The 27077-nt window shown below is 49.6% G+C and overlaps 1 protein-coding gene across 1 annotated transcript in view; it reads right to left on the minus strand.

Annotated features, from left to right (window-relative positions):
• The window catches only part of ITGB5 (integrin subunit beta 5), a 64238-nt gene that overhangs the window by 24950 nt on the left and 12211 nt on the right, over positions 1 to 27077 (minus strand). The window contains exons 3-10 of the mRNA XM_055812680.1: positions 25709 to 25913; positions 20537 to 20786; positions 16294 to 16462; positions 10091 to 10252; positions 8509 to 8604; positions 7379 to 7468; positions 3617 to 3751; positions 149 to 578 (exon numbers count right to left, since the gene is read on the minus strand). Of these exons, the coding sequence (XP_055668655.1) occupies positions 149 to 578; positions 3617 to 3751; positions 7379 to 7468; positions 8509 to 8604; positions 10091 to 10252; positions 16294 to 16462; positions 20537 to 20786; positions 25709 to 25913 (1537 nt within the window). The remainder of the gene's footprint in view (positions 1 to 148; positions 579 to 3616; positions 3752 to 7378; positions 7469 to 8508; positions 8605 to 10090; positions 10253 to 16293; positions 16463 to 20536; positions 20787 to 25708; positions 25914 to 27077) is intronic.

A 27077-nucleotide genomic window follows, 5' to 3' on the forward strand; every position in this document is an offset into this window, starting at 1 on the left:
CCAGAAATTTCCAGGGCACATTTCGGCAGGCGGGGCAGGCGGCAGCCCCTCGCACACCCTGCACGCACCAGTCCAGCAGCCTTCCCCATTTCGGGGTCATTTTCCCATCCCCACGAAGTGGAGGACATGAGGGAGGAAGGGCTCCTACCTGAGCAGAGGACTCCCTTGTACCTAGCGCAGGAGAAGTCATCGCACTCGCAGAAGGGCCCATAGATGTTTCCAAACTCGCTCTCATAGCAGAGGCACTGGTTGCAGCTGCACTCCCCTCTCCCGCTGCAGAGAGGCTTGCCCTCGGCCTCCCGGCACATGGCGTGGTGCATGTCCCCACTGGCACCCTCCTCGCACTCGCACCTGGCCCCCAGGTAGCCGGCGTCGCACTCGCATAGCCCACAGGTGTAGGTCCCATTGCCGCTGCACTTGCCGCTGGCTGGGGCGGCGTGGCCAGTGCAGCCGCAGAGGCAGTTGTAGGTCACCACCACCTCCAGCGTGTCCCGAAAGCCGGCAGGCTTGATGGTGAAGGCGTGGGAGGTGTCCTCAGCAGGGCAGCTCCGCGCCTCCACAGCCACCTCGAAGGAAACCTGGGGGGACAGGTTGAGATGGAAGTTAACACGCATGGCCCCAGAATGGCCATGAAGGGTGTCCCAGGAAGCAAGGCAGGAGGGGAGGGCAAATGTCCTGAGGAAAAGCCATGAAGCAATTCCCTGGAGCTGGGCCATGCTCAGCACATTGAGCTTCACTCCCAGGTCTCCAAACCCCCCACACCCCCACACACACAATCACAAGTCTAGTAAGAGCATCTGCAGCTCGGTGCACTAACATCTGACAGTACCACAAGGGGTTTGGCATCCTTAACGTTTTAAAATCCATCAGGGACCGTTGGTTTCTGTGAAGCAGGAAGGCACTTGCCTGTTCCCATGAAATAAGCAGGGCAAAACTCTAGCAAGTAGCTTGGTTCTCATGCTATTAAAAATAATACACTCTGCTGAAATCAAACACTATCAACGATCTAACTAACCAACCATAAGGGCCCAAGGTGCCTACAAGATCATGGATTTAGAAGGTTTTATGGGAATCGTGACCTGCACACAGACATGCATCAGTCACACAGTCCCAGGCTTTCAGGACGCTGCTAACAGGCCATCTTTGGTGGATACTTCTATTAAGACTGGCTTCAGAAGGGTTATACGTCATGATATGGTTATAAGTCACCCCCCTACTCATTTCCTGTTACTACAATCCAGTGTCCGGGGTTTTCTCCTTGGGAAAACCAAGGCTGCCCTATGGCCACTGGCTCGGCCCCCAACTTAATCCGGCTGTATGGTGAGGGTCTCGGGCCCACCAGCGCTGCCTGAAACTGCTGGTTAACAAAGAGGATTAATGTTTTTCCAAGTAAATGAGCCCTTTTCCCAGGCATCAGGAGGGAATGATTTTTCTCTGGAGACATTTGGGGTCACCTTGAGCTCTCACCGCTTGCATCATCCCCCATGCCAAGGGGTGAGTGTGACCACCCTGCTGGGATAGCTGTACCCCCAGGAAACCTCCCTGACCCCCTCCCATTCCCAAGGCCAGAAGCAATTAGGCAACGAGCTCAAATTACAGAGGAGAAGATCAGAAAGCAAGCTAAGGGGATCAAGGTAATCCTGCTCCCTTTCACCTGCTGACACCCACAGCCCCAGGACGAAATGCCAGCAGATTAGGACCCAGTGCCAGCAGTTATCCTCTTTGGGGAAACTTTCTTAGCAGGAGTCAAATCCTGATCCATGTGGAAGTAATGGTGCAGAGAGAAGCTGAACAAGAGAGGATGGAGGAATGCCACGCCCCCCCCCCCCCCCCCGCCATGATCCTGTGCCACGTCTGCCTGTGCAGGCACCTAAAACGGGAGAGGTACCAGTGGCAGCTCCCTGTGGCACATGCTGCCAAGCAGCTGTACTGCACGAGACCCCCCGGTTTGTGCCAAAGCCGGGAGCTCAGGATCAGCCACCAGATTAACTGCTACCTCAGCGGGCCAGGCTTTGCTGTGGGAACAAGGAATGGCAACACTATGGGGATTGCTTTTGCTGCACATCAGAGATCCTGTAAAGTCAGCTAAAAAAGCAGAGGCCACCTCCCTTTCTAGCATTTCACATGATCCTTTTTTGGTGGGGGAAAAAATCCAGCTACTGTTGACTCTTTCAAACTATTTTTATATGCCTCAGTGCTTGGAGCTCTGGTATGTTTGCAGAGTCACTCTTCTCAAATAAGGCAATCGGGCTGCTAACAAACCCGCACCCGCGTCCTCGCAGACAGCAAAAGCCTGGAGAAGGGGAGGAGGTTCCTGCTGGTCCAAGCCCTCCTACAGCCCAGCAACTCGTTTGTCTGTATCAATATTCAATTTCAACAAGCCAAGCTTAGCCTCTCTGGTTTTTTTTTATAAAAAAGCACAGGATGGATTATGCCATGTATACTGTTAGCATTAAGGGGCAAACTAGTCTGTGCTGCCATCCAGCAACGCTAGGTACTGAACAACCAAGGGCAGGGTTGCTGCCTTTCTGTGCACGCTGTCTTTTTTTGCAACACCTCAGAAAATACCCATGACCTCTTCACTCTGAGAAAGACAGGTTTAGATTAGAATCACAGAATCATTTAGGTTGGAAAAGACCCTTAAGATCAAGTCCAGCTGTAAACCTAGCACTATCAAGTCCATCACTAAACCATGTCCCTAAGCACCACATCTACACATCTTTTGAATACCTCAGGGATGATGACTCAATCACATCCCTGGGCAGCCCGTTCCAGTGCTTGAACAACCCTTCAGGGAAGATATTTTTCCTAATCTCCAACCTGAACTTCCCCTGGTGCAACTTGAGGCCACTTCCTCTCATCTTAGCACTTGTTGCTTGGGAAAAAAGACCAGCTGCCACCTCACTACACCCTTCTTTCAGGTAGTTGTAGAGAGCAATAAGGTCCCCCCTGAGCCTCCTGTTGTCCAGGCTAAACAACCCGTGTTCCCTCAGCTGCTCCTCACAAGACTTGTGCTCCAGACCCTTCACCACCTTTGTTGCCTTTCTCTGGACACGCGCCAGCACCTCCATGTCCCTCCTGTAGCGAGGGGCCCAAAACTGAACACAGGATTTGAGGGGCAGCCTCACCAGTGCTGAGCACAGGGGGACAGTCACTGCCCTGGTCCTGCTGGCCACAGTTTCTGACACAAGCCAGGGTGCTAATGCTAACCAGGATCCTCAAACAATAACAAGAAAACCTTGAATATTTAGTGGACCAGGAAAAGACCAGCAGGAGCAGCAGTGAAAATTTCACAGGTGAGAGCATCTGGGATTGCAGGAGAAAAAAGCCCATTCCTGACTATAGTGTACCACTGCCTGCTCAAGACCTTTTGGCTCAGGGTGCTGTAGGCAAGGTGCCTGTATTCCCTCTTCCCTTGCAACTGAGTTTGGGCTGATCTATGCCACCCACAGAGCCTCCATGGGTTCCTATATAAACATGGCACAGCATGAGAAAAGCAGAGGAAGATGAGCAAAGCTGTATTTTTTATTGCCCAGGACCACTCACTGAGAGCAGTAAGTGGCTGCATAGAGGGTGAAACAGCCTCTCCAGGGGACAAACCAAAAGACAGACTCACCGTATCTCCTATTTTGAGATCCCCACACTTCCTGAGCCCAGGATAGGACAACCCATCCTGGCATGTGGCAGTGAAGGTCAAGCCGATGTCCTCAGGGCTGTCCCAGACTGTCAGCTCCACCTTGGACCGAATACTCTAGAAATGCAACAGGAAAGCAAACTGTCAGGTTCCCGAAGGCAGGTAGGTTTCTCCTGCTTTAGTCTCTTCTCGTGATGTTTCCAGATGGTGGCTAGGACATCTCTGCACCTATAAGAAAAAAAAATCACCCCTGCACACACATTGACATTTGGGTTTGACTTAACTAGCTCAGGAGACTTCTGATGGGTAAGCTGGAAACACCACCATGAGAAAAAATAAATGAAAAACCTCTTTCTTTGTGAAACCTTTCAAAGTGAAAAACATTTTCCATCAGCGAGGTTTTGGTATGCTCCTACCCCCTTTTCTTCTGCTTTTCATTTCTCCATCCTGCTGCACACAGACTTTTTAAGTCAAAACAAAATGAAGTTTATAAGCATTAATTCAGAATAACATTGTTTTGTTTAATTCTTCCAATGGCTGGAATTGATGTTTTTTGAAAGTGGTGTCCAAAAACAACAAAGATTTTCAAAATGGAGCTTTTTGTACAAATACATTTTTTCCAAAGTCAGCTTGCCAGCTCCATCCCTCTCCCCCTTGTCCCCAGTCTTCACCAATGTTGCCAGATTAAGGAAAAGTGCTAATTCAGACCTCTTGCCAGTCCACGTGATAACAAAAATCAGGGTTCACATGCCAGCAAAGAGCTAACGCTTCTGGAAATGGGCAGGAAATAAATCAGTTTTGGCCCAGTAAATCTAAACAGCCTTTGAGGAAAGTAAGGAATAATTTTCCATGTCTCTTCTGTAAAGGAGAAGCCATTCATGGGGTGGCAATTTGGACCATACAGAGCATCCGTGAGCTGAATGCTGTGTGTGCCGGTAAAGCTGAGCATACTGCTTTGCCCAAAATTACCCCGTAGAAATTAGCTGTCACACTGATACGCCATCCCATCTTCTTGCCCAGAGCATCTCACCTGGGGCATGGCAGAAGACAGGACACAAAGCCAGGTCTTGCGTGGGCTCTCCCTATGCTCTTATACAGATGTCAAGATTTCTTATTAGCCCAATATAGTAATGCTATTAGCCAACTTGCAATGCTATTATTATTAGCCACTTTGCATCGTTACACAGCAGTACCTTCTCACGGCACCACTAAGGGCAGTTGCAGGATTTTGCTGTTGCATTGTTTGGTGGCCAGGCCCGCTGCACCTTCAGGGACAAACAGAGGATGCTGGAGAGATGCAGAAGAAGGACCTGGCCTTAAAACGGTCTCTGCCTGAAATAAAGCTGTCTGCTATAGCCATGGGGAAATCAAAAGGACGGATCATTTCAGTGCGAAAACAAGGAAATCTTGAACCAGCAGTGGCTCCAGGGATGGCTGATGTGACAGCTACTTGCCATGGGAAACCCATTCGTGGTGTAACAAGAAACACATCTGAGACCTGCCTCATCTGGGTTTAGGAAAGTGCTTTTTAAAGCAGGGTCCCATTTGCGCCCTTCAGTCCAAACCCAGCCCATGTGCCTGGGCAGAGACCCCTTGGTGTTATGCCAGCCTGGGTACAGCCCCCCAGGAGCCTTTCCATCTCCCAGGCATGTCAAGATTTGGGGGAAGGGTTTTTTTCTTAGTGAGGGCAGAGAAAAAAGCAGTCTCCATTCTTTTTTGCTTCACACCCTGCAGGATGAGGGAGAAGCGATACAATACAAGGCAGAAGAAAAAGGGAGATGGAAGATGAAGAGATGGGGGAAAAGGATTTCAGGGGTAATGTAAGCCCTGCACAAGCCTGATGAATGCATTGGTGGAGGGAAGCAGACAAGAGAGCATCAGAGATGGCCAAAGCACTGAAGGGGAGAGGCTGAGCCCAGGCTCAGAGCACCAGCCACTGCCACCCTGCAGGAAAAGACAACTCCTGTCACAGCTGAAGGGTTTCCCCAGGCTGAGAGTTTCTTTTTTGTGAGGGGAAAAAAAAAAAAAAAAAAAAAGGTTCACTCCCACTTGGGAAACAGGAATTTTAGGCTTCTCCCTCAGCAAGAATTTCCTCCTTCATTTCAGGAAAAAAACAAAGCGACCAAGAGGAGACGGGCTGGGCGGGCGCCAGGTCTCCTGCAGCCCCAGGCTGCCCGCAGCACAGGCAGGAGCTGCCAGCTCCCAGCAGCACTCCCAGAGCTCCCAGCCTGCACCCACTGCCTAGCCCAACAGGCAAGAAACCATCCCCAGTCTCAGCAGCACGTCATCCCGCATAGCTCCTTCCGTGGGGCACCGTGGTCTCAGCATCCTAGTGGTTTCCAGCTGCACCAGAAAGCTCAAGAGCGAAGAGAAGGAGGGAGCTAGGGTGGGGGCATCAGTTCTCCAATGGTTTTTGTCAGCTTGTATCTACTTGCAAAGGCTTGAGGGGTGGTGAAATGGAGGCATGGAAGCATGTTACATCTGGGAAACTGAGGCAAAGGGAGGTTTTCATGCAGTGGTGCAGAGACCACATGCAAAGTCAACATGGAGTGAAAGTTCATTTCTTTCTCCCTAGCTAAGCATCTTAGCCACAAGACCCTCCTTCCTCAAGGGGACAAACTGGGACAACTGGGCTTTTGTTTTGCAGTATCTCCAGGGCCTCATTAGCAGCATTAGCTGCTCATTGCCTTTCCTCAGAGGGTGAAGCTTTGGGAAGCCCTCTTCCCAAGGACATAACCGAACGCTGCTTTAACTGCAGGGAGCTGCGAGGGCAGCAAAGATGAATGTTACAGGTCATGCAAAACACGGCACAATCCTACAAAACCTCTGGATGTGTAAACTCCTTCGAAGAAGTCCCTTCTCACTCGCTTGCACTAATGAACATAGTACCAAGAAGAAGAAGAGCTTGCAGTCCACCAAAAGCTGCGTTCACAGGTCCCATGCGTGAAGAACCCTACCTGAAGGCTGACCCATTATGGGGTCAGATCTCCATGCCCAGCCCCAAAACAGCAATATCTTTCCAGGAGCATGAAGAGCTGACCCATAAGAATTCAGAGAGAAATCAACAGAAACGCTGACAGCTGACTACCCAACAAACACACAATTTAATCGATCCGCTCCCCTGATCTCCATGGAGATGGACAACATCAGGTCAGCAGTGTAACTGCAGGTCCTTTGCTGGCCTCCATGTGCCCCTTTGCTGGCCTCCATGTGCCCCTTTGCTGGCCTCCATGGGCTCCACTGCAGCAGGGCATCTGCACTGCCAGTGCCCCATAGGTTCCTTTGGGACCAAAGAGACACAGTCATCGATGCTCACAGGGTGCTGAGGACTGACTTGTGCTGCACAGAGACCAGCACAAGGACACGACCTTAGCTGGAGCCTGGTCACATCCTTGGGAGGCTTCTGACCATCAGAGAGCAAAGAAATAACCCGTTTTACACAGTGGCAGGGTGCTCTGGGAGAGAATGGTTTTAGATTGGGGCTGTATTTTGAGGGTAATTCTGCACGTGACAGATGTGGGATGAGATCTCTTCTGTGCCACAGGCCCCCTTGGGTATCCCCATGCTCCTTTCTCACCTCACACACCTTGTTCCCCTCCACAGGGTGGATGCCCCGGCGCTGGCAATGTGCAGGGGATCGGGGAGGGAGGCGGCCAGGCTGGGGGGAGTGTGTTGGGGAGGGGCGAGTTGGCTGAGATCCTGGCGCTTCGCAGGGCAGCAGCTGTGGTATTAAACTGCACTTACATTGTACGCCTTGACGATCAGCTCGATGATATTCTTGGAGTCTTTGTGCAATATCTCCACTGTTGTCCCAGGAATCAAGGCGGTAAAATTCTTAAAAAAAATAATAATAATAAAAAAAAAAGAACATGAAAGATAACTCTGAGATGCAGAGAGGAAAAGCAGAGGACGAGGAGGGACGGACCCTGCACCAGGGACACCAGCCACACACCCTGCCCCATCGGCCGGTGGTGTACACAGCGCGGCTTGGCTCCCGTTAGCGGAGCTTTTGAAAGCAAAGCATTGCTAATGGAACACTAAGCAAAGCTTGTGGCCTCGGGACAGGGACTGATGGACCCAGATCTGCTGCCAGAGGGGGCAAGACCCAGCGGCCATGCGCTCGGCGAGCCGGCCGGCAGGGAGGGAGGTCCGGCTGCCCTGTCTCACCTCAGCCCCACAAGCATCCCCAGGGGAGGGGGTGGGGAATGAGCTCAGCCCAGCGAGCAGCAGCATCTCAACCGTAGCAACGCGGCTGCTTGTTGTTTTTGCTTGAGCCCTGAGAGCCGGAGCAGAGGTTTCAGAAAGCAACCCTGCCTGAAACACCTCCCCTGCATCTGCAGAGGAGCGAAACCCCGCAGGGCAGCACCAGATGCAGGCGAGCCCCCACGGCTCGGGTCATCTTTTCTTTTTGGAGGGGAGAGCGGGAATGGCGAGGGAGTTCAAATTGTATGTGGCGCGTCAGGGCCCTGGACTCCGTGATGGAAAAACACAGCTGGGCAGAAACACTGCACGCGATTAGGTAATGGGATTAAGTCACTGCAGAATGGGTTGAACAGGTTCCTGCTCCCTCGCACGCTGCACGGCTGGCAGCCGTCCGAACATCAAGATTAAGCTGGAGTCTATTTTAGGTCTTCACATGCTCGCTAACATATATATGTTTGCTCTAAGAAGCTTTAGTGCTTTTTGCTGAAAGGACTAGCGGGGAGGGACGGCAGGCTGAGCCTCGCCTGCCTACATCTGCCTGCCCCTGCCAGCCCCGCGGGCAGCACGTGGCCATGCATGGGGCTGCCTCCGCCCCACCGCACCGCAGGAAGAGGCTTCCAAGAGACACTTAAATCACCTCCCCCCAGCCCAGGCAGCTTGGCGGCTCTTACCTTGTACAGGACGTAATGACTTTTTGTAACAGCAAAAATCAGGTGGATGTTGTTTTCAGCGAGTTTCTCCCCCAGAAGTGCCAGGGAAGGATAATCCTAGGAGCAAAAAAAAGGTCAGAAAGACCAACGGGCAACAGAGAAACAAGACTAATTTCATTGCTTTTCTCCTCCCAACAGCAAAATTTGTTCCAGACACATGGCATGTTTCACTGCAGGATGAAGTCCCTGATATACCAATACAATCCCAACTGAAATAGTAGAAATTCTGTCATCCCTGAAATATTTCTGCTGCACCCCTCACCAGAATATATGACTAGCAACACCATTAGCTACAGCTACACCTGAAACACTGGATTTCTTTCTTTCTTTCCTCTTTCAGCTTTGCCATCAGCAGATACACACATGTAAAAAAACCTGGCTGTTATCCCCAGGGATGTGAGGCAGGGAGATCTAGAAATGCAGCGACTGGAAATGTATGATTTTTCTCCCAAGACAGAAACATCCATTGCCTGCTCTTTCTGCCTACTGGAACCATAAAGAGATTACAATAAGGTCTTTAATTCTGCAGAGTTCCCAGAGAGGATGGCAGAAAGAGATTGTTCTAGTTACCCACAAGCAACAAAATAATGACCCAGGGCTCTGTTTCAAGAGACCAGCTTGAGTTAAAACTCCTGGCTGCTTCTGAAGTGGTGTCCTTGAAAAAAACCCACCTCCTTTACTTGCAGACTGGGACGCTGATTGAGAATCTCTGAGACTCAAACACAGAAACACCAAAGCAGCATCCCCACGCCAGCTCCTCGGCATTAACTCCATGTCACTATGAGGGCTATGTTCCCTTACATATATGTTTGCTAGGATTACACAGGTGGGTGGAAAGAGGGTTTCTCCATGGAGCCTAGCCTCTGGCCATAATACAGCCATCCAGAAACAATTCCTTTTACAGGGTGACATCCATCCAGGAACAAAAAAATCATAATTAGTGCTTGTGATCTGCCGAATAAAGCACCATTCTGCAGAAGGATGTGATAATGAGGCAGCAGGCAAGCGCTCATTCATCCCAGAACTTTCCTCCACTGGGCTTAAATTGAAAAAAAAGGGCTAGTTTGCCTGTTTATTACTAAGACCTATGTTCATGTTGTGCTCAAAGTCTGTGTATAAGAGGAGCATCCTGTTGTGCTTGCTAGTGCAGCCACATGAAGGTGGATTCAGCCTCCCCAGGGAGAAGCTGACAGTCCACTGGACATTCTAGAAAAGGGATGACGTATTTTATGTTTCCTCTACACTTTGCAGGCAAAATCTGATGCTCTTCAGGACGCTGATTTACTTTTCCCTCCTTTTCAATGAGCCCTGAAGGAACTTGCTAAGTTCCTAACTCATTTTTGAGCATCACAGAAGCATTTACTGTGGGGGGATGCCCAAGGGGAACAGCAAACTTTATTTGCAAATTGCAAGACTGGGTGAAACCATGCTGGTCAGGTGTTGTGTTTGCCAAAAGCTGCTGGAGTTGGGGGTGGCTGATGTCCAGAGAGTTCCACCAACACCTTGAGGTCTCCAAGGGCTGGGCCCCCATGTCCCCCCTCACCAGCTGGCTGGATGCGCTGTACTCGTTGGCTTCATTCAGGTGGCACTGGCCATCATGGGGCTGCACCAGCCCCCCTAGCTTCCCATCCAGGGCTATGTGGGGCACATCATCTGTCGTGAAGACCAGCAGGTGAGATGCCTCCTTACGCCAGCCAATCTTCTCCTGGGGGAAAACAAATGCTGTGAGACAGCCGGTCTGCCCCTGCCAAGCCCACGCTTCACCCCTCGCCCTGTACATGGTCCTAGCCATGCCCCTGGCCAGAAGCAGACCCCTTAGCACTAATTAGAAGAGTACCATGCTCCTGCCCACCCATCCCTGGTAATAAAACAGAATTTCAGGGGCCCGTCCAGCATTTCCCAGCATCTCCTTCCAACACACTTACTTAAAAAGGCATGAGAAGGTATGTGGACTGTCCACCAGACCTTCTATACTCAGATCCAAGAATAATAATTTCAGCTTCTTTTATAACCAAAGGAGACCTGCCAACTTCCTCCACACACATTTAATCTGACCTTGTTTCCTCAGCTCCGTGCAGCGGCCAAGGCAACAGCAAGAGCGGCAATATCCCCACTCAGCATTTCCAGTACCACTCAAAAAGGCTGTTTCTGAGCTGTGATGCACAAAGTGAGGTCCCTGCCCATAGGGCTGGCGTTGGTGCGCCCACATGCATGCACATGTATGCACAGGCACTCTGCCCTGGTCCCCTTCTGTGCACATCTTCTGGAAGCCATGGTGCCTCCAAGCCTCCTGCCATTGCCTTGTGCACCACTACGCATGCCCTAAACAGCTCACCTCCCTCTCAACAGCCCAGAAAAGCAGAGTCGCACACAGCTGGAGCAGAGCGCGGCAGGGGGACCTTTGGCAATGGTTGCCTGCACTAATCCGTACATAACTGCCCCACACAGCTCTGCTGTGAGCAACTTCTGTGTTACCTAAAAATATGCTAATTCCAAGCCATGCTCTAGCAATCCCTATGAAAGCACCGAGATGTCAAGCACAGCACAAGTGTCCTCTGAACCCTCTTTGGTCCCTCTGTGCAAGGACAAGACAATATCACTGCCTTTGCATGGAGAAAGATGGAGGGACAGATTTTTTTTTTTTGTAAGTGAAAGGATAATATGTTTCCCTTCCACAAAGCTTCTCCAGATTCCCAGCTTTGCATCAGCCCAATAGCAGATCTGTGCCTACAACAGTACGCTAAAGCACTCTGTCGCAATGGAAGTGAAAGGAACCAGAGAAGCTCAAAGGAAATTTTTGGAAACCCTAGCAGTGCAGCACGCTCCCCTGCGCTCACTGCCTGCTCCCACTACCAGCTCATCGCCAAGCAGATGGGCTGAGGTCCCACCTGCCAACCACAGCACGGGGATCCCACCATGGCAGAGGCAGGAGCCAGAAAGCTCCATCTCCTAGAGCTTCCCCTTGGGCTGGCCACCCTGCCTGTCTGCCCTGGGATGCAGCCCCACACCTTCCCTCCCCACACACATCCAGCATTCCCCTCCCTCCAGCCCCCCACTCAGAGCAACACAGCACTAATCCCTTGGGAAAGGATGAAGGGAAAGCTGGTAAAAGCTTACTGATGGGAGCGCAGTGCAGATAAATATACTCAGATCCTCCAGAGCTTACTGTTCAGCTTATTTACACAAAATGTGAATTTTGCCTTGATTTACAGTAAGACGGTAGCCTATGCACTGCCACAGCCCAGCTGCAAAGGCACTTCCTATGGAAAGCACTGGTGTGGGCAGGGTGAGAGGGCAGAGCAGGCAGAAGGATGTGGAATCAAGGCTGACAGCGCAATTTTCGACTGTAAATGTGAGTCATAGCCCAAAGACTGCTGATCTTTCTGATAAATATAACTCTTGCTTCAGGGACACTATACCAGAGTAGATCTCTTTCTTCCCTAATGCAGAAGGTATTTTTTCTTTAATGGCATTTTAAAGATGCACACACCGCAAATAAGGCTATAGGAAGAAATCTTTGGCAACACACATGCTTTGCCATATACCAGCATATTACAGCCCAGCTCACTAAGCAATGAAGACATTTTTGCGCTGGGAAAAAGCAGTCATTCCACTGAAATGACCCCACTGGACAAAAGGCAAATTCTTCATGCCAAAATGTAATTTCTGAAAAACTCAACTGAAAAGTGATTACAACTCTAAAAATGCAAGAGGTAGTTCTTGGTCTACTCAGCCACCAGACAGAAGCCCACCCCATTCAGTTTTGTTTGCATACCCAAAGCTGATTTTTTTTTTTTAAACGATTGAGGCCAAAAAACTCCCAAAGAGATTAAAAAGATTAATCTGAGTTTCATTTCCTTAGAAATGTGCTATGCACAAAGAAAACGAGCTGCATTCAAGCGGCAGTTATAAAGCCGCTTCAGGGGTGATGCTGCTGTTCACCTGCCTGCTAAGCCCATCTTTAAATCACGGGCTGAGTATCCCTTTGCAGACAAACTCTCTGTGCCTCTTACACACACTTTCCCACATAAAAAACATCAAAACCACTTTGGTTGCTCAGGTTCAGGAACTCACTTCCAAAAAGCAATGAGAACTCAATTTTGGTGCCGATATCCAGGCACCGAGAGCATTTGATGCTGCAAAAGCATCAGATCAGGTTGTCTCAGGTGAGGTGGCCAAGCCAGTGCCAATGCAACATCAAAAGAGTTGGAGACTTATGGAAAAAGCACCCAGAGAGGCCAGCACACCAAGGAGTTGCCGCATCTCACACTGCCTACGCCAGCAGCTTCCAGACACTGGAAAATACAGCTCTTCAGCGTGCAGTTTCCACCGCGAAACCCAGAGCAGCACTCTGCTCCGCTTAAAACAAATAACCAAAGGGACTTTAATTTATTTTTACTGGACTGGGATCATTGAACAAAAAAACCTGCACTAACGTCTTCCCCCTCATCTGGTTTTTGATGCTCATGGGATATAAAGGTTTTTGAAAGCAGGGGTGGAACCTGACCCAAAGCAGAGTGAAGGGGGAAGACGTGTCTCCACAGGGCTGGGCATGCTACAGATCCTGCCCCTACTCCCACGACCAGCTGCAGTTGCCTCCCATACCCTGACAGCCCAGCTTCTCACGCCTTACGTCCAACAGCAACTGGCAAAGCTGCTATGGCTCTCTCAGTCCAACCCCAGATCCTATTGAAAAGGCTGCAAAACCCTGCATCGGTATTTCCAAGCCTGGTATTTTATGCTTTGGGTGCTGAACTGCCAGGAGAACCCCCTGGATTCAACAATATATGTAAAACCCCGTCAGTTTTGCAGATGCAGACCTTTTTGGAAGAAACAGATACAGGTGCAAGACAAATATGCCTTAGAGATTAAAAGCCAAAACCTCCTTCATTTGGCTTAGCTCAGAAAGGCACCTCAGTGTCTCCCAGATGTCTTGGCCATCTCCATGTACCAGTGTCTAGCAAGCACCAATCAAAACTGTTTTCAAAAGATACTTTATTTTCTAACCCAGCATTATCTCCGTGCTGCCTTTTTGTATATAAGATCTGAAATTTCTACATACCACCAAGCCATATGACGGTTGCACTTAAAGAATGGCAGAAAACCAAAATACTGCAAATGGAAAAATGTAATTACAGAAGGTTGATTAATATTCCTGGCTTACGATTTTAGCATCAGGATAAAGGCTTATTGTCTCTGGCTCTTTCGTTACCTCCAGAATAACATTTACCATATCTTCATCTTTCAGAAAGGAGCCAAACCCTGGGCCTGCTCGTTAGTCTATTAGCTGTACAAACTTTCCCCGCTCCTTGGGCTGAAAACCAGGCCAAAAAAAGACTTGAGCATTACAGAGCTTTTACACAGCTCATGCCGAAGAAATGCGTGATATGAATTACAGTATAAAAATACCTAGTCAACAGAGTAGGCACTGCTTCTGGCACCTCAGTGCTTGAAGGGGATGAGAAGACCACACTCATGCACCATGGTTTGGAAACAGCAGGGCTTTGCCATGCCATGACTGGCTCTCCCTGGGATGTCCCCCTTGGTGCCACAAACGCTGCTGCTGAGCACAAAATACTTAATAGTCAACATGCTGTATTGCCCTGAGGACAGGGGGCTTTCTAAGGTCATAACTGCCCTAAATCTTGGGTTTTAAATATAGTTGAGAGGGTGAAAACTGGAAAAATCTGGAACATGCCAGTAAGATGCAATGGGGTACAACACTAGTGATGGGGAAACCCTGCCCAGAAGTCACCAAGGTATCTGTATGCTGCTCTCCCTGTATGGGGGAAAAATAGTGCCCGAGTTACTGGGAACTACTGTCTGTGCAGGGTTGAGACCCCACAATACTTCATTAATCACCGCTGGATGCAAAGAACCATTCACTGCAGCAAAGAGTTGTCCTCATTAGGGAGCAGCACTTCACTGTCACCCCAGGTGACTGCCACCTTCACCGGGCCACGCCACAACCCACGGTAGCCAACCAGTCTGGGCTATCACTTGGCCGCCATGAGGGAAATTAATCACTAAGCTCCTGTTTTGGCTACAGGGCTTGGGAGGTCAATCAGCTGGCCCGAAATTTTGGCTATTCTAGCTCTGGATAGACAGAGCCGTCGCTGCTCACGCCTGCTGGCAGCTCCTCCACCCACAGCCAGGCGCCGCCAAGGCAGCACCAGCTACGGTGCAGCCAGTTCTCCCGCCTTGCACACCAGTCCTGTGGGCTTGCTTTCCCACAGTCAAGCTCCAGTAATTAATTAACAGCTGTGGTTGCAGAAATTCCTCTGTCATGACCTCCCACATCATGCCAGGAGCCGTGCAAGTGCACACGCTCACCTCTGCTCACCCTTCCTGGAGGATGATCGGTTCTGAATTTAGATGGTGCCAGCACTTAAATTAATCTTCTGAATTCCAGAGGGACCAGGCTGTGCACTCAAGAATTACGCTTTGGTCCTTATGAACAGTTTCAGACTGGCACAAACGTGCAGAAAATATGCTACTGGTCTCCTGCCTTCCACCAACACTTCCAAAACAAGCCCTTGTGATGCACACCACAGTATTTCTGCACCATAGGGAAAAATTGTCCCATTTTTGCAATAACGTGGTAGAAGGGACTGCAAAAAAATCCACATGGTGAATGGCACAACTGAGTTACCATCTTGAGATGTCCCTGCTCTAACCATGAGAGCCACCTCTCCAAAACTGAGAATCACTTTATGCCCAGACAACTATTGGGAGCCGCACTGTGCTTGTGCCAACAATAATATCTCCGCCAGGCTGGGAGGGGGAAGATGACTATTGGGTGGCATCAGATCCAATGGGGCAGGTTCAGTCCTGCCGAAAGCACGAAGCTTAAATGAAGCCAGCTCAGGCGAGGGATCTGATTTCCCACAAGCCTGCATCCCATCACTCCCGCAGACAATGCCTGTCTCCCAGCTCCCAAAATCCAGACTCAGAAAAAAAAACACCCAACCAAAAGGGCTACACAAGACTGGAGCAAACAAAAACCACACTGTATGTCAAGAGGGGGAAAAAGCAACAGGAGCCATCCCTAGCAACAGGGAAGCTCAGCCACATGGCACAGGGGCACGAACACTTCCATCCCTGACACATGAAGGGTTAATGAGCAACCCACCTACTTGTTCCAGAAAAATCTCCAAGCAAATATCTCCAAAACCATTAAGTATGTGGCTAACATGGCACCAAGCTAATGAACTCTGTCTTTAATTACTGCTAACAGCTCCAGTTTTGCTGACAAAGAGGGAGAGCAGGCTATCAGCGCAATGAGGCAGTATCATCCAGCCCCACACACAGAGGGGGCAGGTACAAGTAACAGGAACCAGCTCCAACCCCCAGCATGTGTCAACTGCTGCAAGATGCATTTGACACACACTTAAGAAACACATCAACCTGCTGCACACAGGTGTACATGAACCTTAATGGATTTTGTCCCGAGTGCTCAGGGATCGGCACCTACAAGTCTGCGTGATGAAAGCTCAGCCCTACATTTGCAAAACCTCAGTTTTTACCCCTTTAACCATTTTTTCTTTGCCTGATCATATACAAAAGCACATGAGAACAATAGCCCCTACATTTCAAGGCATTTTTCATGGTTTCTGCAAGAAAAAAAATGAGTAGTTGCTTCCAAGAAATGGCATACTGAAGCTTTATCCTCGTCCAAGAACGGAGCAGAAGAAACCTCCTCCTCTTTTGCTTTGCTTTAAAAGCCCAGAAATCAGAGTGACTCACCTTGCACACAGCAGCCTGCAAAATCGCATCGAAACCACCCTCTGGAGCATCTCGGTTGCGGGAAACCTTCTGTTTCTGAACTTCTTCATTGAAACGGTCGACTTTATCCGTTAGGGACAAGAGGTGGCGGAAGCCAAAGGATGGGACACAGCTGGGGAACAGCTTGTAACTGCAGGAGGAACAGAGGGGTGGTCAGCTGGGAGGAACCATGCCAGCAGCCAAGAGCTGCAGAAGCTCCTAGCTCTACCAGATTGATCTCCAAACTTCTGTTCAGAGTGATGACATACTTCATAGAATCGCAGAATCATTTAGGTTGGAAAAGACTTTTAAGATCATCAAGTCCAGCTGTTAACCCAGGGCTGCCAAGTCCATCACTAAACCATGTTCCTAAGCACCGCATCTACGTGTTTTTTAAACACCTCTGGGGCCGGTGACTCCACCACCTCCCTGGGCAGCCTGTCCTAGTGCTTAACCACCCTTTCAGTGAAGAAATTTTTCCTAATCTCCAATCTAAACCTCTCCTGGTGCAACTTGAGGCCGTTTCCTCTTGTTCTATTGCTTGTTATCTTGGAGAAGAGACCTACCCCCACCTGCTTACAACCCCCTTTCAGGTACTGTAGAGAGCAGTAAGATCCCCCCGGTGTCGCCTCCTCTCCAAGCTAAACAACCCCAGTTCCCTCAGCTGCTCCTCATAAGACTTTTGCTCCAGACCCTTCACCACCTCCATGTTTTGAACACTTCAATTTCTGGCTATTTATCTACAAAACTAAAGTTGAGGCCCCTTTTTTATTTTTTTGCTCTCCACCCGCATGGGTTTTGAGCAGCTGAAGTTTCCAGAGATCTCACCAGGACTGAACATCTCTCCACGTGAAGTTTGAGCAGACACACCAAGCACCAGCCTGCCCTGGGCTATGCAGCTTTGCATTTTCAGCACCTGTAAAGCTGTTTTCACACTGGGAATCCACAGTGCAGGATGCGACCCACCGCGATGCAAAGGGTGCGTTTTGCCAGAGCATCCCTCCCCAGCAGCCCGGGAGGGTGGTGTGAGCCATGTCCCACACCTGCAGACCCAGCAGGCTGGTGTCAACAGGTACCACACAGAAGCATCACTGCCAAGAGCTACTTTTCCCCTATTTTTCAGTATCCATTTTCACTCTGTCATCCAGGTTTCTTGGCAGTATGGGCCACCCTGCACCCACTGCACATGATCAGGCACCTGGCAACTGCCCAACGCGATGCGTTAATAACTAACACCAGCTCATGCATCCTCCCACTCTCCCTGCAAGTGGGTGAGCAAACACCATCTCTGCTTTCCAGAGCATTGCTGGAGCAGAAAGGTAGCAGGGGCACCCTAAGGCAGAGAAATGCCTCGGCAGGCTACTAGGAAAACTTCTTTCTTTGTACCCAGCTATCAGGAGGCAGCTTTGGTGCTCAACACGTGGCCAGGAAAGCTCAGCAGAGCAGCTCCTGTGGTGTGGGAAATCGGCAAGTGTGTGCAGGGGAGAGGGATGAGAAGGGTTAAGAAGAAAATGTGCTTAAAAAGGAGTTGGCCTGGCACTAATTCACTCTTATCTTCAAAGATAAAGCCCGGAGAACAATTAAAGGCCTCTGCTGACACATGACCTACTATGGGTAAGTTATAAGAGGCTTTTTACACAAAGGAGTATTTAAGATTTACCACCGCTGGGAACTCAAATCCCTCACAAGAGACCCCACTGCAGGGATTTCCACCCGCACAGCCAAACACACCCCTAGCCCCGCTGGCAGTTAGAGCCATCCCTTGCCATCAGCCCCACGTTCAGACTTGCATCCCACCCACACCTAGGGCCAAGGCAAGGATTTGTGATGTCTGAAACCTCCGCGCTTAACCCACAGGATACATCTGGGTGCTCGGTTTGCCAGAGCCCCGATGCAGAAAGAAAACACTGACACACTACAGGGTCTCACCTCCCATGCAGATGTATGATTTAACCCTTTTTTGTTTGTTTTACTCTCCAGGTTTGCTGGCAGAATCTGTAGGCGGCAGCAGGACAGACAGCAGGTACGTGACACAAGGGCACACAGCAGCACAGGTGGGCTATCTCAGGCTGTAACTTCCACAAGTGGTATCACAGATAGATGTTCAGTCAAACCCTCTGCCTTCTTTATCTTTTTAAATTTAGGATTTGTTCCCTTCATATTATCTCTCTTGAATGACACCAAGCCCTGGCTCGCCAGGAAGTCCCAGCCAGGAGCAGGGGCAAGCAGCAAGCTGGAGTGAGATGGAGGAGGCACAAGGGATCCCACCCAGATCCCACATGAAAACAGGGCTGCACCCCACCCAGACCTGCAGAATAGCCATCACTATGAAGAGGAGGAGGAAAGGAAAGAGGGAGCCTGGACTGGGGGCAAAACACACCCACTTGCAGCTCATGTTTACTTGCAGCTTCTCGTAAATGGGAGCAGGCCACTGGACAGAGTCTGCTTTGTCACCAGAAATAGCTGCAAACAAAACCACACCTGACAACCCACCTCACTACCACATCAGCAAGCCACTTGGCAGCAGCGACAGCCCGCTCACAGAGAGGGCAGGGGAAGGCGATGCCACCAGAGAACAACTGGGAGCCAGCACCCCTGGTCTGGATGAGGAGGAGACAGATGGCAACTAGAAAGGAGCACCCGGCAGATGAATTGCCTTGGGCTATCCTTCCTAAATGGTTTCCCAAGACCAGGCTTACTTAATGCAACCCATAAACAGAAAAGCAATCACCTGAGTAAACCCAAAAGAACATGCAGATAGCCTGATCACAGTGGGAAAAGCTGAGGTGACAGCTCTGGATGCCCTTTAAGAAAGGGCACTGGCAGTTTCAGGCATGCCTTGCTGCAGAGCTGTCCAGCTCCATCCTCTCCTCCTCTTCCACCCCTCCCCTCCTGCATATTTCACTCAGCAAAAGCCCAAAAGCCACATCACTTCAATTAGATCACACACCGGCCAAACAAAGTTTCTGAGACTTCCCCAGCTGGAGCAAAACCCTGTCCCCTGCCCCCAAGCAACATGGTGTTAGTGATGGAGGGCTGAGGGTAACAGACGTCACTGAGAGCATCCATCTGAAGCCATGCCAGATTTCTGGGGAAAAGAGCTATAAAGAGTGTGGTATACGGTGCTATGGTGGCAAAGCCACCTCCCTGGCCCAGTCAGCATAGTCCCTTTTGGCTATGCTTTATGGCCAAAATGTGAGTTTTCAGTGTTAAAAACCATTTGACTTTCCTCTCTGGACAGAACTGGTGAAAGGAGAATACAGATAATTTTGTCTGGTCAATGGGCAATGAGATGCCAAATGCTTGGTCAATGCCAAAAGCTGGCCTACAAACTCAGAGTTGATGTAAGGTCTCTTTATCTGTCCCATATGGAAAAAGCTCACAGAGTTTGGCATCCACTCGTGCAGTGCTCTTACAATGTAAGTATCCACGAACGGCTCAAAAGTGCGAACCTTACTGCCCTTACGTGACTAGAAAGCACCCCAACGATGGATGAGGTGAAGATGGGGACCATCAAGGAAAGTGTCATCAATGACATTCTCCTGTTCTCCCACTGTTGCTGTATCCATCTTTTCATGCCAACATTCAAACCCATCTGAGCCTAGACACCCTCCACTACACCCAGTTTCACTCTGGCATAATCCCTAATTGCATGGAATTGATCCCGGCTCCGGTGGTTAAAAGGCAAACAAAAAGACTCCGATATCAGCACCAAGCAAACCACATCGTCTGCGCATTTTGCAGCTGCCAGTTTGCCACAAATCTCACTTTGCCCAAACACTTCTGTTGGGAAGGACTTACATTGCCTTGGTCACCCCATCTATAACATGGAGACAAAGAGCTTGATTGATTTACTCAAGGACAAACTATGACTCAGCTAGGATCAGAAATCAGGAATTTCTGGCTCTGGCTTTTTTTTAAAGCCAGTATAAAAGCCTGCTCTGCCTGCATCCTCTTCAGGTACTTCAAAATAGCTTCAGCCTCCCGATACAACAGTTTCCCATATCTAGATGCAGAGATCTCCCAATAGACACTGCAAAATTGGAAGTTGTCCTATTTTTAATCACTCTGGAGCATCACAGTGATAGCCACAGCTAATCAGCATTCCCAAAAGCCGAGGCTTACGTGAGGTTCATTAATTAAAGCAAGATTGGGAAGAGAAGACTGCATCCAAAGCTCTGAGCAAACCCAGGGCTTGTCCCTTCAGGGCACACCTACCACTTACCCAATGCAGGGATTGTTTTGGTATCTTGGTGCCGTGTAGGAGAAAGGAGAAATGTTTTTGTCCACGAAAGAGCCAAACCCCAGACGGAAATTGCTAGTGAGCTTTCGCATCTCTTCAGCCAGCTTTGTCCCCAGATTGCGAATATTATCTAGGTCGTCGTTCATGGACAGGGAGAGATCCATCAGGTAGTAGAGGTCCACGGGATAGTCCTCCACTTGCCGAACCTGAACTCGGAAGGAGGTCTGGTCACCTGCACACACACAAGAGTTGACAGCGGTGAAAAGGAAACTCCTAGCACACATAACATCCAGACCACATGATTTTTTCTTCCTCTTGCAGAGCAGACAGGTCACTTGCAAAAGAACAGGGTGAAAGGAATAAGCTTAGGAGACTAACAGGAAAGCAGGTAACGACTTTGGGTCCTCTTAAGCTACGTGGTGGACTGGCTGGCAAGAAAAAGACACACCATGGCTCTATTTTACTTTGGAAATATGGGAAAGAGTCTTTCCATCTCAGCTGACAGAACATCTAAAGGGAAACACACAAAAAATGCTGCTGCCCTCGACTGTGTACAGTCCAGGGGTGTTTTCCTAGAAAACTGTAAAGAAAAGCAAGCAGTGAACCTCAAATGGATGTTTCATGGACTACTGAAAGAGGGACCCTGTACATACTTGCTTGGGTATGTCCTCCAAACAATGCAGTCCAAGAAGTCCTGCACAAAAAAGAGAAGGAGGTGGAGTAAGAGAAGGAAGAGTGTCAGGAGAAGATAGTCAGCATGAGATGAATGCAAGATATCCTCGAAGCTGTTCAGGGAAGTCAAGTTCAAGCAGACACAGAAGAAATACATTTGAAAAGGACCTCTCCCCAAAAAAAGAGCTGTGCCACCATGATTCTGAAGAAAGCAGGGCAAAAGGAAGGTGAATTGGAAAAAGAAGGTTGTTAGGGTCACCCGGGGAAGCAGTGAGACAGAGATGAAGCTTCCTGAAGCGATGAACACAAGGGAAGGAGCTGACAGGGCTGAAACACAGGCAGTGCAGACGTGAAGAAGCAGCTTTTCCCCTGACCTTGCCCCTTGCCAAACCGCTTTCACCGAGATGCCCCCCAGCAGGAATGCTGGGAGGAGAGGCCACCACTGGCACTGCCCCCACCTTGAAAAAGGTGAAGCCACTTCAAAGCAAACACAGCTCCATACCAGATGGACCTCAGTGGAGCCAGGGAGGAGGTGGCAAATGTTCATGTTATGCTTTGCTGAGAGAAGGGTTTAAACGGAGACCCAGACTCCAGCACTCTCAGGCCCCAGGCTGGTTTGGAGATCCCATGTCCCCAGCTGCCACTTCAGCCCCTCTTCCAGCTCAGTGGGGTCTCAGACCCAGGGACTTGCCTACTCTCAAGACCAAGCTTCCCCTCCTGCCCACCCCTCCCAGCTCTCCAGGGCCGAGACTGAACTTTGGGCATTGGCAAGTTCTGCAGAACACTGGTGGCTTCCCCTCTTCCTCCCCAGAAATGAAACGCACATTTTTTTAGTATTGTGAAAACATTCCCCTAGCCCTTTTATTGTTCTCCTCATTGTGCGCAGCAGCACAGCTGCTCCCACTTACTTCCAGCTCAACAACACGCAGCAGCATCCCAGAACTGCCGTGCTGGCAAGACACAGCACGGCGGGGCTTTGCCACCGACACCCCCTCCCAGCCCTCTGCAGCAGCTGCTTCAGCCCAGCAGCTCAGTGAAGGAGCTGGGGTCCCAGCACCCAGGGGGATGCACAGAAAAGTCAGAGCCTGCCTCTTTTGCAAACAAAACTGTCAAGGGTTTAGACCTGGGTCTGCCCTTTGCTCCACCAGTTCTCTCTGCACCTCAGCCAGCTCAATGCTGGGGTACCAGAGGAGTCAGCTACAGCTCCTAAACCAAGACCTTCCCTCTTTTTAATGATTTCCCTGCATGAGGGTCGCTTCCAAGCCGGGGCCCCTTTTCTTGCAGGCAATTGTGCCCTGCTGCAGTCTGCTACAACCCCTCCTGGCAAAGGCAGAGCTGCGAGGCACCACGCGCAAGCACGCAGATGTAGGTATTGCCCAGGTATCAGCTGTTGGAAGAGGAAACTTGTCATAAATGTCCCTCCTTATCCTCCCTGGCTTTCTTTCCCAGCAGCAGCAGGGCTTTCCTGGCATGGCGCTGAGACGCGGGGTGCAGCAGGATGGAATGCAGCACTGGCTCTACAGTAAGCAAAGCTACAGAGGCGGCCCAACCAAACCAGGGGCCCTGGCACCGTACCTAGCACACGTTTGGTGGGGGAACATCATTCACACAGTGCGAAACCTGTTAGCGCTGCCTGCAGGGTAACAAACCGTGAGGGCAAGCCTGACTAAGTCAGCGCTGCAAGAATGTGTTTAACTCCTGGAAAATTCATTCCCATGCCTATTCTTTTCATTCCTACATATTTTTCTTACTGGAATGCCGAACCCTTTCAGAAAAAGAGGATGCGTCCTTCTGCATTTCCCAACATTTCCATTCCCAAAACACTGTTCTTCTTGAGCAGGTCTTAAGATGGGAAATCCTATGCCCAGAAGGGTATTTGGGATGCTATGATCAAACCTTCTTTGAATAGCTACAAATTTATTAGTCCCTGGGAAGCACCAAAAATAACAGGATCCTGGGTCTGGTTGTTCTTTCATTCCTAACTGCACAGATAGATTATCTCAGAAAAGAATTTGCTATGTACGTAGATTTAGGTGCAAAAAGGTTCATTATTCTCTGTGCACAGTATTACTGTCACACTTCTAGTGGATAATCCAGCCCACTCCTACCCAGTGATGGTACTGTCACCACCATCCCCTCCTCAGGGCTTTTACTGAAAAGTTTTAAACTCAGAACTGAATTCAGAAATATTTCTTGGATACTGTCACACAGAGGCAGTGCAGAAACTGTAAAAACTTCTTTTGGCCAATTTAAGAACATGAACTCGACAATCACACTTATCCAAGAAAAGCTCTTTTTGCTGCTTGGTGAGGCTTATGGCTTGATGGGCAACACATCTTGCATCTATTCATTTTCTTCATTCCTTTTACACTACTCATATTTTTCATTTAACCAGGACACACTGCTTTATAGCTGGACCCAAGATTAAAAAATAATATTATAAAAACTAAATGCTCAATCTGAAAGCTACCCTGTAAAGACATGAATTTAAGGCCTTTGGAAATTAGCTGTGGGCATAGAGATTTGTGGATGTGACTTCTGCCACAGGACGATTAGATCAAACTGCCTGGGTGGGAACGGCAAACAATTGACAATTCCCTCCCTTCTGCTTCTGCTTAGCGGTCTAAGAATAAAAGAACGCCATTGCCACAGACTGCTGCGTGAATTCATCTTTGAAATTGTACACCCTTCATGCCCAAAATTAAATCAACATTGTCTCCTTTTTGTCTTGGGTTCACAGGGTGAAACCCATTCTCAAACTTAAGGATTAATGGGTAATTTAAACTGGGGATGGTGGTACGAGGGTTTAAGAAGCCATCAGCCCTAAGACAGAGGGCTGCCCGTCACCAAAAAAGAGCAAAAATGGGAGATACTACTACAAACATCTAGGTATGTCCCCCCTCCTGCAATGACTCTGATGCTCTACAAGGGGAGCACAGGGAGGGGACCCCCACACTCAGTGTGGGAATCACTGCGGGGGGCCTCAGGGCGATTCCTGCAGCTCAGCCCACACCTGGAGGGCTTCTCTGCTGTCCAAGCAGAACTGAAGGTGGCCACGAGCGTGGTCCCCTGTGAGGGTTGGCAGGAACAGTACACCAGCCCCGTGCAGCCCAAAGCATCTGAGAGCACGGCCTCTGGGAAGTTGAAGGTAGATGTGCCCCACACCGTGCCGCAGACTGGAGCAGTGGGCACGTCTCTGGCTGGGAAAAACTGCCAGGGATCGGGAAAGAGGAATTTGCTGAGCACTGGGCACTGTGCATGAAGGAGGTTGTGCAGGAGGCGAGGCGTGGAGGCTGAACCAGCCCTTTCTGCCAGGAATTGCCTCAAGAAACAGGAGTAACAACAACTCCTTTTTTTTACAGGAACAAACCTGTTTCATCAGCCACATGCAGTTGCAGAAGCCCCTCATCTAGCCACGCATCCAGTAGTGACTGCCCTCAGCTATCTACTTTTAAGGCTTTGAAGCAAAATTTCTTTACATTTGAGGGTCTGACTGATGACAGCAGTCATACTGCTGAGGAAGAGTTAATTAAGAGACATGACAACTATCCATCTTGCAGAATTAAACCAAAAAGTCCTGCAGCAATGGGGAGGCTCTGGGAGAGCACTGGTAGTGTGACCACCAGCTCAAACTCCTGTTTTTCTTGGGCAAAACATTGTATTTCATTTTTCTGTATGCTCTTGAGAGCTGTCACAAAACTGTAAGCCTTAGAAACCCACACCAATTGCTTATAATGAATTGAGCTTTTATATTTGCTTCTTAACTTTGCAATAAAGAGCTTTTTTTCCCCCCTTCAGAAATATCAGCTGCCAATTTTTTGCAAGAATTCTGAACCCACATTAAAGCCTCCCCCCACCATGCAAAAACTTTTGATAACAAGCATGCTCACATGGCTCAGTCTAGCCATTCCCTTCTAATTTTTAATTAAAAGGAACAGATTGAAGAAAAGTGATGGCTCAGGGGAATGAAACAGGGATCTGGCTACAGTCCAAGGCTTGAGTCACAAGTTCAAATCTCCATCTTCTGCCTTGATCCCATGGCTCTTTTGCATACCGACAGAAAACAGATATGTGCTTTTGTTTCCAATTTATAGAAGGAGCTGTCTCAGTTTAGAGTCAAGCACTGTCAGCTTGGTGAAGGATCTGAAGCTGTTTTAACTCCTTCCATCCAGTGATTACATTTTTAAGCTGAGCAGGTTCCTTCTAAATGCATGCAAGGGTTAAGGCTAGTATTGGTAACAGTTGCAGGTGCACTTTGATTGACTTTGCACAACAGTGTCCTCTCACAGAGGACATAAACCTCAGTGCCAAACCTGTTCGTGATGCACCACCAAAGTTCACAGGCTGTGAAAGGGGCCAGAAGCCCCCTGCTTTAGTGGGCTACAAGGTCACAAGCTACAACACGCTCTTGGGACATCCCGGCCACCCTTTCTCATCCCCATGCATACCCCAGCATAAAGCTCACAGCCATCGGGGGCTCACCAGGACGAAGATTCAAGGCAACCTTCTGAGGTGTGATCTGCGTGACGTCCAGGTGGGTCTGGCCGGAGCCCTTGCTGCTCAGAGGGACATTCTTCACCACACTGATGCTGCTGCTGGGGTTTTCGATGGCTCCCGCACAACCGTTTGCAACCAGGTTCTGCAGGAAGTCGCACCGTGACGTGATGGACTTCGTGCTGCCGAACTCCTGAGGGGGTGAGGAATGGACAAAAGGGAAGGGGAAGGAGAAACGTCAGTCCCACAGCAGGGGCTTTGTTTTGACATGCTGGTGTCTGTAGCAAATAGGAGATGATAAGGAGAAGCTGGTGTAATTTCTGGTGGCCGTACTCAAAAGTAGCCTGCGCTGAACCTTGAGCCTTTCAAAGGGATCGACCAAAAAAGAAATTCTGCAAGGATTTGAAACCTGAATTTGCTCACAGATCACTGCACTTTCTGGTTTTCACCCCAGTCACAGCAGCAGCTACTCCCAGCCCTGATCTGGGCAACATGAAAGCAAGGCAAAATATTTGGGTTGCTGCCTGGACAGCCAACTGCCACCTCTTCAAGGGGAAAAAGTGAGAAGCTGTTATCTTTTGCATGTGTATCACCTTAAAGGAGCTTTGCAAAAGACAGAAGAGAGGAGAAGGAGGTGGTACCAAGGGAAGCAGGACAAACCCACCAAGCCAAAGAGCCAGTCAAGATGTGAAGCCAGAGACTGAGGCTGGGTGGCTCCAAGGACCTGCACCTTCTTCCCTGTGTGAGACACCACACATCCCCACACCAGCACTGTCTGTCCCCTCTCCCTCACACCTCTGCACTGCAGGCATCGGCGTGACGCCATCACATGGGGGAACAAGTGACAGCAAGCAGTCCCTGAGGAGGGGCACAGCCGGAGCAGTTTGACTTGGGCAGGCTGTCCTGGGCAGCTTTGCGGGAGAGTAAGGGAGGTGGCAGAGCCTTCATGGGAGGTGGACAAAAGGCAGCCCATGCCCGCTGCAGGTAGCAAGGTGCAGGCAGTGGCTCAGTCCCAGAGGATGGGCTGCCACAGCAGGGAGTCTCCCAGCACCCGTCCCAAGAGCTCCAGCCCTGGATGTGAGCCCCACGCGTGGTGCACAATGCAGCCTTGTGCGGGGCAGCGCTCAGGAATGCGCACAATGCAGCCTTTTGCAAAAAGCCCATTTGTCAGAATGCCTTTTTTTTCTTTTTTTTTTTCCTCCCCAAAAGTGCCAAAGGGAGCAAGTCACATGCCCAAAACTTAGTGGTTTTTCAACAGTCAATTCCTACTTATTTCTGCATTATAACAATAGAGACAACCGCCTTCTGCTCCAGGGTTGATGGACTAAAATTACATGAAAATGAAGAGAAGATGCTC

This window comes from Falco peregrinus, chromosome 8 (genome assembly GCF_023634155.1).
Source record: "Falco peregrinus isolate bFalPer1 chromosome 8, bFalPer1.pri, whole genome shotgun sequence".
Taxonomy (NCBI): Eukaryota; Metazoa; Chordata; class Aves; order Falconiformes; family Falconidae; genus Falco; species Falco peregrinus.